Consider the following 12,881-nt stretch of genomic DNA (forward strand, 5'->3'; position numbering starts at 1 on the left):
TCTTCACCACTGAATTGGCTAGACCAAATCAGGATGCCTGTCATATGACTGTTGAGAGCCTGCAGGTTCCTGTAGGAATTGTTCCAATCTAGGGAATTGCAAAGTAGGAATTTAAGGTCCTAGCCCTCCAGAAGCGTATCATCCATTAGATTATAAACTAGAATGCTGCCTGGCACACAGCAGACATAAATATCTACTGAATGAATATAAATGACTACAGTTGATAAGATTTTGCCTACACGCACCAATAGTAAGACTATAGAAGTAATAGGGAAAACTGCTTAATTGATTCACCCATATAAATCAAGTTAAAATCTTTCTTCATAAGAGATTAGGCAGACGCTTCATTTAAAACATTGATTTTTAACTGTTATTTAAAACCTATAAATCCTACACAAATATCACTTAATTGCCTAAGTAAGCTTCTATACTTTCCCCAAAGGTGATTTATTAAGCATTACATAATTTAATAGTCTAATGGCTTTTTCTCTGAGATTAAAATCTATAACCAATTGCTCTCTCCATTTAAACACAATCAAAACTAGTTGGCTGCCTAGAAGCAACCATTGTTAGGGACATTCTACCAAGTATGACATACTTTTTTGTATCATTTCTTCAAGGGCTAAAATATTTACTGTGTGTTCTTTTAATATTTAGCAAATATAATGTTCACTTTCCTATCATACTAACAACCACTATTCACAGAGTACTCACATATCAGTATAGATCCCAGTGCCAGAGACCCACCTCTCAAGTGGAAAAGACAGTTTATGTTCAAAGTAGTTGAAGAAAGCTGTGATCATAGTTACCCTCCTCCTCCCGTGATGTAGCTGTAGCCGCCAGTGCCCAGGCCGTAGCCGTAGCGCTCTCCCAGAAACACAGGCTCGCCGGAGTCATAACAGCTAAGCAAGTGCTGGAGCCTGGAGATACTGAGATGCCAAAGGGAACACAAATCATGATTACTTGATTCAAATGTGGTTACGGAATAGTTTATGGTTCTTACATCCCACTCTCTATACTGTGTCACACTAAACTGAAATAGTTAAGAAATTTGAGTGACTTATAGAATGAATAAAATTTTTAAACAACAAACAAAAAAAGAAAATGCATGAACACTGCACATTACTGGGAACAGAAGAGAAACTGAGACACGAGTGGCTTGTTCCTCAGTTTTTACAAGCCCCTGCCATAATACGGCTGCCTGATTTGCGTGGTGAGAGCGGCAGGTTACTGAAGTGAAGTTGGCCAGTGTGCTCTAGATCTTATTTCTGCCAGTCCTGTTTCCAAGTGAGTGTGAACTAATTCCTCATATCTTTTCAGATGAACTTGGTATTTAAGAAAAAAATTCCTGATGGCCTAAAAAGGAGCCACTGAGATGCAAATGCACGTTGGGCCCCTGGCTGGCAGGTGGGGAAGAGAATTTCCCCACCTAGGGTAGCAGTGAGGCTACCCTAGAAATCCTCAGATAATGGGCACAATCATGCTTATGTTTCCCTCAACAAGGCCACCCAAATCTGAGAACTTTCTGTGTCTAATTGCTTATACTTTTGAACACCTTTTGGCCCCTATCTGCCTTTAACACACGTTAGCAACAATAGCTTACAAAGGGCAGTGTATTAGTCTGGGTTCTCTAAAGTGAGACTATCCATGAGTTGGTCATAAAAATGCCTGCAACTGCAGTTGCTGTTCGGATGAAAACAATGAATTTATAGGAAAATAAAATCAAAAAATAACTTTTTTAAGTAGACACAAAGGGTAGTGCTAAGAAAGGCTATTTTTTCTGTTTTAAGAACTTACACCACTTAGAAATGTCCCTTCCACCTATAAGCCTGCAAAATCAAAAGCAAGTTAGTTACTTCTAAGATACAATGGGGGCACAGGGGATACAGGAGGGAAATATTCCTGTTCCAAATGGGAGAAAATGGCCAAAACAAAGGGGCCACAGGCTCCATGCAAGTGCAAAACCTGGCCAGGCAATCATTAAATATTAAACCTCCAAAGTCTCCTTCATTCCATGTCTCACATTCAGGACACGCTGATGCATGAGGTGGGCTCCCAAGGTCTTGGGCAGCCCCACCCCATGGCTCTGCAGGGGACAGCCCCCGTGGCTGCTTTCACAGGCTCGTATTAAGTGCTTGCGGTTGTTCAAGGTGCACAGAGCAAGCTGTCACTGGATTTACCATTCTGGGGTCTGCAGGATAGTGGTCCCCTTCTGAGCACTCTACTAGGCAGTGTCCCAGTGGGGACACTGTGTGGGGGCTCCAACCCCACATTTGCCTTCTGCACTGCCATAGCAGAGGTTCTTCATGAGGGACCCACCCCTGCAGCAGACTGCTGCCTGGACATCCAGGTATTTCCATACATTCTCCGAAATCTAGGCAGACGTTCCCAAACTTCAACTCTTGTCTTCTGTGTACCTGTAGGTCCAATGCTATGTGGAAGCTGCCAAAGCTTGGGGCTTGCACCCTCTGAAGCAAAGGCCAAGCTGTATCTTGGCCCCTTTTAGCCATGGCTGGAGCTGGAGCGTCTGGGACACAGGGCACCAAGTCCCAAGGCTGCATAGAGCAGTGGGGCCCTGGGCCAGGCCCGTGAAACCATTTTTCCCTCAGAGGCCTTTGGGCCTGTGATGAAAGGGGCAGCCGTGAAAATCTCTGACATGCCCTGGAGCCACGTTCCCTATTGTCTTGGTTATAAACATTCAGTTCCTTGTTACTTATGCAAATTTCTGCAGCAGTGTTGAATTTCTCCCCAGAAAATGGAGTTTTCTTTTTTACCTCATGGTCAGGCTGCAAATTTTCCAAACCTTTATGCTCTGCTTCCCTTTTTAACATTAAGTTCCAACTTCAAACCATCTATTTGTGAATGAATATGACTGAATGCTTTCAGAATAAGCCAGGTCACCTCATGAATGCTTTGCTGCTTAGAAATGTCTTCCACCAGATACCCTAAATCACCTCTCTCAAGTTCAAGGTTCCACAGATCTCTAGGGCAGCGGCAAAATTCCACAAGTCTCTTTGATAAAGCACAGCAAGAGCGACCTTTGCTCCAGTTCCCAATAAGTTCCTCATCTCCATCTGAAACCACCTCAGCCTGGACTTCACTGGTCAAAACTATTCAACAAGTTTCTAGCAAGCTCCAAACTTTCACTCATCTTCCTGTCTTCTTCTGAACAATACAAACTGTTCCAACCTCTGCCTGTTACCCAGTTCCAAAGTCACTTCCACATATTTGAGCATCTTTTCAGCAACACTCCACTCCTGGTACCAATTTAATGCATTAGTCCATTTCACGCTGCTGATAAAGACATACTCAAGACTGGGGGGAAAAGGTTTAATTTGACTTACAGTTCCATGTGGCTGGGGAGGTCTCACAATTATGGCAGAAAGCGAAAGGCACTTCTTACATTGTGGCAGCAAAAGACAACGAGAAAGCAGCAAAAGCAGAAACGCCTGATAAACCCATCAGATCTCATGAGTTTTATTCACTATCATGAGAATAGCATGGGAAAGACCGGCCCTCATGATTCAATTACCTCCTACTGGGTGCCTCCCACAACACGTGCGAATTTTGACAGATATTATAATTCAAGTTGAGATTTTGGTGGGGACACAGCCAAACCATATCATTCCACCCCTAGCCCCTCTCAAATATCATGTCCTCACATTTCAAAACCAATCATGCTTTCCCAGCAGTCCCCAAAGGTCTTAACTCATTTCAGCATTAATTCAAACATCCACAGTCCAATGTCTCATCTGAGACAAGACAAATTCCTTCTGCCTATGAGCCTGTAAAATCAAAAGCAAGTTAGTTCTTCCTAGATACAATGCGGGTATAGGCATTGGGTAAATACAGCCATTCTGAATGGGAGAAATTGGCCAAAATGAAGGGGCCACAGGCCCTATGCAAATCCAAAATCCAGTGATGCAGTCGAATCTTAACTGTTCCAAAAGGATCTCCTTAGACTCCATGTCTCACATCCAGGTAACACTGATACAAGAGGTGGGTTCCCATGGTCTTTGGCAGCTGTTCCCCTGTGGCTTTGCAGAGTATAGCCTCCCTCCTGGTTGCTTTCATGGGCTGACATTGAGTGTCTGCAGCTCTTCCAGGTGCATGGAGCAAGCTGTCAGTGGATCTACCATTCTGGGGTCTGGAGGACAGTGGCTCTCTTCTCACAGCTCCACTAGGTGGTGCCCCAGTAGGGACTCTGTGTAGGGGCTCTGACCTCCTATTTCCCTTCCCCACTATCGGAGGTTCTCCATGAGGGCCGCCATCCTGCAGCAAACTTTTGCCTGGGCATCCAGGCATTTCCATACATCTTCTGAAATCTAGGCAGAGGTTCTCAAACCTCAATTCTTCTGTGCACCCGCAGGCTCAACACCACATGGAAGCTGCCAAGCCTTGGGGCTTCCACCCTCTGAAGCCACAGCCTGAGCTGTACCTTGGCCTCTTTTAGATACGGCTGGAGTGGCTGGGATGCAGGGCACCAAGTCCCTAGACTGCACACAGCATGGGGACCCTGAGTCCAGCTCATAAAACCACTTTTTCCTCCTGGGCCTCTGATGTGGAGGGAGGGGAGTGGGGGAAGGGGCTGCCGCGAAGGTCCCTGACATGGACTGGAGACATTTCCTCCATCTTGGGAATTAACATTAGGCTCCTTGTTACTCACACAAATTTCTGCAGCTGGCTTGAATTTCTCCCCAGAAAATGGGGTTTTCTTTTCTATCACATAGTCAGGGTACACATTTTCCAAACTTTTGTGCTCTGCCTCCCTTACAAAACTGAATGCCTTTAACAGGATCCAAGTCAGATCTTGAATGCTTTTCTGCTTAGAAGTTTCTTCCACCAGATACCCTAAATCATCTCTCTCAAGTGAAAGTTTCACAAATCTCTAGGGCAGGGGCAAAATACCACAAGTCTCTTTGCTAAAACAAAGCAAGAATCACCTTTACTCCAGTTCCCAATAAGTTCCTCATTTCCATCCGATATCACCTCAACCAGTAGTTTATTGTTCATATCACTATCAACATTTTGGGCAAAGCCATTCAACAAGTCTCTTGGCTAAAGTTCCAAACCTTCCCACATTTTCCTGTCTTCTTCTGAGCCCTACAAATGTCTCTAAATTATTCACCAAGGTATCTTTTCTCACAGAGCAACAGTAACATTAACAGTTCTGGTGTCTCATTTTTTGGTGGGAGGGATGGGTAAGAAGAAAACAAAGTACAAAGATCACCTTTCCCATCCCCACTCGCGAGTCTTACAAAAATACCCTAGCTAACAAAGCTAAAGCTGAAAGTGAAGAAAACAAATTTAATATATGAAAAGAAACTCTGACCAGTGAAAAGTGTCCACAAGACTTCCAGTCAGGTTTATATCTGTCTGAAGATCAAGGCCTCTGACAATGTTGATGATTTCTGAGTGACTAGAAAATGTTCTTTGAATACTATCCTGTTTTCAGCATACATGGTGACTCTAGGACTGCCTCGTAATAAGAGTGGCGTAAAAACCTGGTCTGCTGTTCTCTACAAGGAGTTTGCTACTAACCTCTGCTATTCTATCATTGGTTTTGTTCTAACTTTTAATTCTTGTAGATAGAGCTGGTTATATTTTTCCAACTCAGTTTTATTAGTCTTATGGAAAGTTTTCATTTTCAAGAGTTCAGATTTCAGATCTTTCTCAGCTCCCTCCAACTTCTTATTGAAGCAATTTGATTCTCTCTTAACTAAGTTTTCTCAAGATGCTGCTTATGTCTGCAAAGATAGATTTTCTTTTAACTTTTCTACTATATCTTGTTTTCTCTTTCTTTGGTCTCTTTCTTGTACTAAATTTGTTTCCACATTCTTGTTGTACTAAATTTGTTTCCATATAAGTTTTGGGGCTTTCTGTTTTTACTCTGTAGTCAAGATAATCCCTCTTTTACAGACTTCTGCTTTCCAATGTATTTACTTACTTTATCTTACTCATCCTAATACATTTGTTTGATTTACTTCATTTAACACTGTGTTTGGCTTACACATAGAGTATCCTTGACATAAGTAACTTCATCTCAGAAAAAGACTCCATCTTACATTTCATTAAGCACTTTGCCAACAGGGACCAGATGTTTTGCTTGATCAATAAAGACTCTATTCAATTAAATGAGGACATAACCAAGCACACTCCTTCATTTTCAGTCCTCACCAGAGGACTCCGTGGCCATAGAAAGAGCAAGACTTCAGCAGCTCAAACGGCCATCTTAACTGACAGTCTTGCTGTCACTTGTGATAAGCACCTGGTATCTGCCACTGAAGACTCTGCCCACATCAAAGTCTCTTCCTTGCAAGACTGAGGGACTGCCTGGCCCAGAACAGGATATTCTTTTTGTGTCTCTCTCCCTGGAGTGGTTCATTAACCCTTTTTCCTATCCCCTTTTCTTGATGTTAAATGTTAACTTTGTTATGGGAAGTTTAATCTATAAAATTATATATTAAGTATACTATTAGGGTTTGCAATATTGACTCACTTGTGGAGTGGCTTGAACCTGTGTGCCTATGGCTCTACCGACTGAAAAGGAAGTCATGAGAATCAATTCCTTGGGAACTCCATGCAGCTCATGGCTTTTGTGGCTGAAACAGCATCAGTAAAAGTCTGACATTGTGGAAAGACATAAAGACATGTGGACCTGGTTATCCCTGACCTGGTAGTGTCATGCATGAGGGCTTAGGTTTCTTTGTACAGATCCTAAAACCAAGGTCTTTTCTCTGAGAGCATCACTTGCATGATGAAGATCAATTTCTAGGCTACTGAACTTACTTTCAGCTTTAGAAAGTGCTTGAGAAAGAATATGCTTGCAATCGTTCAGGGTAGTCGCATCAAAATTCACTGTGTCCTACAAACAAAACTACTCATCTCTTGTTCTCTGGAAAGCAAGTCCTAGGTCTCTTATTGATGTGTGACAGATCATAATCATGGAGAGCAGCAGCCAGTCTAGCATGGTGCAATTCAACTCTGTATCCAGGATTTCCTTGCTGTGTTTACATTCTCTAGTTTAGAATTGAGCATTATATTCTTGCTCTCAGACTACTGAGCTGTCCACTATCCTGGTGTGATATTATGATTATATACTGATATGGTTTGGCTGTGTAAAAATGGACGAATACATATATATTGGTTTTCATCCAGAGTTCCTGGCTTTTAACTCCCATAGCCCTCGTTAGTCTTTTGTTATAATGCTGGGTTGCTTTATTAGGCCTCAGGAGCAGATCTCAGGGAACAGTCTCTCTCTCTGACCTTCTCCTGTTGACACAAGATTCTTTCAGTGCTGCTTCACCAGCCAGAAATCTCCGGTTACCCAGCGGCACCTCTGGTCAGGGCCTCACTAGGCTCTGGGCTTGCCACTAGACTTGCTCTGCCCACTAAGCCTGGCAGGCTGCGCTTAGCTGTTACTAGCCCAGGTTCCATGCCTGCTGTGGCTCTGTGCTCAGCCCATAGCTGGGCTGGGCATGCTGAGACCAGCTTCTTCCTTGGGTGCCAGCATCTGGACAAGGGGTGGGGGACGCAGGAGAGCCTGAAAACTTGGAGATGCCAGCAACTGTGGAACCCCAAGGGTTGTTACCCTTTTGCTCAGGGAGTCCTAAGCTCTGAGTCCCCAGGAAGCATTGCAGCTTGTTCTTATTATAGCTCATTCATTCCTACCATCTGCATGCTTCGGTGAAGGGGGGCATGTCCCAGCTCATTTGGTCCTGCCGCCCCACTTCACTCATGGCTTCTGGGCTGGCCCAGCCCCATCACTGCCAGTTCTCATCACGTGGGGCAGCTGCCTGGCACCAGCAAGGGGTGAGAGGATTACAGTGTTACAGCTCCAGCTCAGGAAATCCTGAGGTCTAGGCCCCCAGAAGGGTTGCCACTCTAGTGAACGGGAGTGCATCACCGCCCTCAGCTCAGTGAGCCAGTCAGGAAAGTGTTACAACCTTTTTCACTCCCACTGTTCAGCGGGTCCCAGGTTCTTGTCCCACGTCCAAGAAGAATGAGGTTACACACACACACACACACACACACTGGAGAGTAAGCCAGGTGGGGTATGGTTTTATTGAAGGGGAGAACAGCTCTCAACACGAGAGGGGACCCAAAGTGGGTAGTCCTTTGTGTGACAGGGTGCCGTAAGGCAGGTAGTCCCAATATGTGACTAAGTCTGGGTTTTTATGGGCTCAGGATCATGAGTGTGTGCTGACTGGTCCATGGGTGGGCCTGGGAAAAGCACCATTTGATTAGCTAAAAGGCACTGAGGAAGTTCTCACTCCTGGCCATGGACTCTACCCTGAGCTGATAGCCTGGCTGTCATGCTTTAGTCTGTCTTTGGCTTGAAGGTTGGGTTTCACTGGCCCTTTCTGCCTAGGAATTTGTGTGCCTCTTGCCGCTATCAATGTCCTTATACCTACCCAAGGTAGGAATTTAATCTGACTGTGGGTCAAAAGACTCTAATTCCAGAGAATGTCCTGCTCCATAACTTAGAGGAAGAAATACTACACAGAGAGGCCAAGAAAAGTCGAATAAGGAGGTCTTTCTGGGTTTAGAACATGTGCTTTTTGTTCAATCACATTTTTATATGGTTGCCAATCATGCCTATATAAGGAAACCTCCATAAAACCCCAAAAGGACAGGGTTCGAACAGTTCCTGGATAGCTAAACATGTAGATTCCTAGGGGTTGAGCACCCAAGGGGGGCACAGAAGCTCCACATTCCTTCCCCCATACCCTGCCTACATATCTCTTCATCTGCATCCTTGATAATATCCTTTACAGTAAACCAGTAAACATAAGCGTTTCCCTGAGTTCTGTGAGCTGCTCCAGCAAATTAAAGGAACCTAAAGAAGGGGTTGTGGGAAACCCAACTTAAAGCCAGTCAGTCAGAAGATCTGGAGGTCTGGACTTTTATGACTGGTGTCTGGGGAAGCAGTCTTGGGAACTGAGCCCTCAACCTGGGGGATCTAAGGCTATCTCCAGGCAGATAGTGTCAGAACTGAACTGAATTAGAGCTGACACCCAGCTGGTAGAGGACTGCTTGTTTGCTGGGGGGAAGAAATTCCCACATATTTTGAGGTCATAGAAGGCTTCCTCATTGATTGTTGTGGTATAAGAACACACACAAAAAAATGTTCTGAGAGTTGTTCAGGAACAATTGGTGTTAGTGAAGTGGGATTAGCTAGAATGGCTCAGGTTCAGAGAAACATTTGGTTTGAGAAGAGGAAGGATAAAAGGCTAGGGGATGAGAAACCCTTGATTCCTGGGCGGCCAAATGATCACCCATGACATGGAGCCACAGTGCTCTGCTCAATTACTAAAAGTAAAAGTTACCAGTGGAATTTTGAGATGGAGAATTGGTACACCAGAGGCACAAGAAAATGCAAACTAATCAGAAAAAAGCAAACTATTCAATCCCTTGATACTGTTATCTATATTAGCTAAAATAAAATTAAAAGAGAGTGCTGGGTTAGACCCTGATGCTACATACAACAAGCTTAGATTTCAGTGAGTCTGAGCTTCAGCCACTAGCCTCGGAACCACCGCACAACGGCAAAATTATGCAGGAACAACAGAAAGTACCTCTGAGACCTGTGGTGACCAAGAGGGTAGTCAATGTGGGAGAAGGGAAAAACCAAATAATTATTGAAACTAGAGGGTATGGTGTAAAGGAACACTCCATTTTGTTGATCTGTATCATCTGCTTCCTGAGGAACCTTTATAAAAATGGATTATGAGAATAACTAATTTAGGGGCAGTATCTTTGGTTTTGAATGCTGCAGAATGGAAGAACATGTTTGGGCTGATGAAGGACCCACAGCTCACTGCTGAACAACTGCACATGGGTGTACATAATCCAGACACACAGGAGGTTATTCCCAAGGGAATAGCAAGCCTGGTGGACTGAATAAAAGTCACTGTAAGATCTGTTTACCCTGAGAAGGGGAACTGCCAGACTCCACCTATAAATGCCAAATGGAACACCCCAAATTATGCAGCTGATACATTTCATGTGTAAGCCATATGGGACTAGCTTTATGATAACTGGGATATTCATCCACTGAATATGCCCGTTATCCAGGCCATGGTACATGCTGTTGTTAAAGGGGCCCATTTTGTATGGGCACCTCATACAACAACCTTACTGCTGCAAAACCAAGACGGTTCCAGAAGCCTTATCAAATCTGCTGTCTAAGCTTTACCTCGAGGTCTTACAGATGCTAATAAAAACATTAGACTAATTAACAAGAAAATGATGAAGGGGAGAGGGGGGAGTCAAAGGACTCATCCTGGGAGGTGGAAATTTTTAAATGGTTTGTAAGAAATAAGATGAATAGAGAAAACATTGATAGGAGTGAAAGAGGAAAAAGAAAGGGGAGAGCCATGGAACTCACCCCAGGAGGGGACATATTTAGGTGGTTATTAAAAAATGGAATGAAGAAAATAGAAATTGATGGGGTTAAAACAAAGGTCTTAATACAACATTATTGAAGACTGAGTGGAGGAAAGGGACCCCCAGCTGATCTCTCAACATTTAAGGGCCCAAACCAGTTTGCTGTATTTCCCCCAGTTTGGAGAATTTTAAAGACAAGAAGATAAAGATTAAAATGATTTTTAATCTTTATCTAGAATTACCTGTTAGACTGGTTAATCAAGGTAACAACTAACAGAGAGGCCAGGGTCTCCTGGCGGGACTCCAGACTGGAGATCCAAAGCCTTTTGCAAAAGAGAGGGTAAAATGATCTGGGGATAAAACAGGGAAATTCCTGGGACTAGAACATAAAAGTGTAAGGGTTGTTAGGATTATGAAAGCTGGCATATTTGAACATACTTCATGTGAAATGGTTTTATCTCTTTTACCTGATTGCATTATGGGAAGAGACATTTTATCTGACTGGGAAATGTTCCCCCTATCCAGTACTGTAAAACAGAAGGTATGTAAATCCTTTGAGCAGTATTAATGGAACATGCTAAAATTGCAACCAGTTAGGATTGCCCAGGCCCACATAGTGCAGAATAGAAACTGAAGAGCTGGTGGGGACAACCTCCCCATTTGATATAGCCCTCTGCAGAGTACCTCCTGGGGCTCATGGCAAAGGTTTGTGAGTGCCTCCCAGCAATGACAACTAGGACTTTGAACTAGAGAATTTCCACTTGAAGGGCATTTACTTCCTTGCTACAGGACATTAATTGAGGCTACACCTATGACTGAAGGACATAAAGTGATCTTGATGAAACCCCCTTTGCAAAGATTATGACAGTGAGAGAAATTTAGCTTGGCTGACTCCATCTTGCTTCTAGTCTCACAGGCTGGCTGTCTTTACTCATTCCTGGGCATAGGTCAAGCTGATCATGGCAGGAATTTAGTTTATAGTTTAACTTGGAAGCAAGGATGCTAACAGTCTCTCCCTAAAGCTAATCTCCTCCTTGCTCAGAGACCAAAAACTAATGAAAGACCACAAGATTATGATCAGGGGAGGGGCCTGAACTTTGCTAAAGTGTATTTTTTATCATCCCTTACTGCTCAAGAATCATGTAGACAGAGGTCACAAGACTTGACATTTCCGCAATTGCTCCTATAGAAAACATTACTATTGTAGAACCCAAGACTGGTCTTTTGAGATGTTTTTCAGATTTCTGCCTTCTGGCAAAGAACTGACCCCACTCAGACCCATGACTCGTGACTCAATCGGTCCTGTGGTCCCCAACCAGAGGCAGATTCAGTGTACAAGGACCGTTTTCCACATCTCTACGACTTCATTCCCAACCAATCAGCAGCAACCATTTCCTAGCCCCCTGCCCACCCATTAACCATAAAAATCCTAGTCTCTGAGTTCTCAGTGCGACTACTTTAAGTAATAACTCCAGTCTTTCCACTTGGCCAGTCTTGCATTAATTAAACTCTTTCTTTACTGCAGCATTAGGGTCTCGATGAACTGGTTTTATCTGTGTAGCAGGCAGGAAAAACCCATCAGACAATTACAATTATACCTGAAATGCCCAGGCTGTTTTGGGTGATGTCAGAGAAACACTCTAATAAGGGAGGCAATGCCCAAATGAGTTCCATTATAAAACAGAATTTGTATGGGATCATGCTACCTGGGGAAAGCAAGGAGGAGACCCTCACAAACAGAGGGTCTCTTTTCCCCTAAAACTGACTCTGGAACTATGTGAGGAGTCACTGGATTCTACAGTACCCTGTAAGCAGCTCTTGACTGACCAACCAAGAGCTACTTGGTTTGAGGATGGCAATTCCAGGGTAAATGAACACCATCCTGTTTGGAAGTTGCTATTTTGGCCACAGGAGGTAAGAACAAATAATCTTGATGAGCTGTATTGCATGCATTTTCCTAACAGTAATGGAAGAATTGAACACTGATAGAAACACCTGTGTTTGGGATTTTACTTACTCATAGGCAGTGACCAACCACCTGCCCATACAGTCAGGCAAGAGGGCAACGGATACTTGGTCTATTAAAAGGATGCCCATATGAAGCATGGCCCCATGGACATTTGAGGGGTGCATTAAAGCAGAACAAATTAATGTCAATCAGAAGAGCCCCTTTCCAGGTTTGGAAGGTGACTAGAATTGACAAGCAAGTATCCCTGTGTACTCCCTTGAGGTGGCCACCTGGATCCATGAAATTAGTGGATATGGGGGTACGGCAGCAGGCAGAGATGGGCTGAATCTAGACCTGTTCCTTTTGCATCCTCTCAGGCACAAAATGCCAATAAGAACTGTTCTGTACACCAGCAAAAAAGAGACTGATAATGACTATTGGGCAGATTCCCTGGTGCAAAGGCCCAAAATAAAGCTGGCAACACAGAGACTGATGCGAGTGGCCCTATGGGGCTACCAATGGGTCTTGACAGGAATAGACACTG

At 43.8% G+C, this 12,881-nt stretch overlaps 1 protein-coding gene across 1 annotated transcript in view; it reads right to left on the minus strand.

Moving 5' to 3' along the window:
* Positions 1–12,881, minus strand: part of B3GLCT (beta 3-glucosyltransferase) — a 117,309-nt gene that overhangs the window by 13,188 nt on the left and 91,240 nt on the right. The window contains 1 exon segment of the mRNA XM_017865952.1: positions 810–929. Coding sequence (XP_017721441.1) covers positions 810–929 — 120 coding nt within the window.

Source organism: Rhinopithecus bieti, unplaced genomic scaffold (assembly GCF_001698545.2).
Source record: "Rhinopithecus bieti isolate Rb0 unplaced genomic scaffold, ASM169854v2 scaffold_81659, whole genome shotgun sequence".
In the NCBI taxonomy this organism is placed as follows: Eukaryota; Metazoa; Chordata; class Mammalia; order Primates; family Cercopithecidae; genus Rhinopithecus; species Rhinopithecus bieti.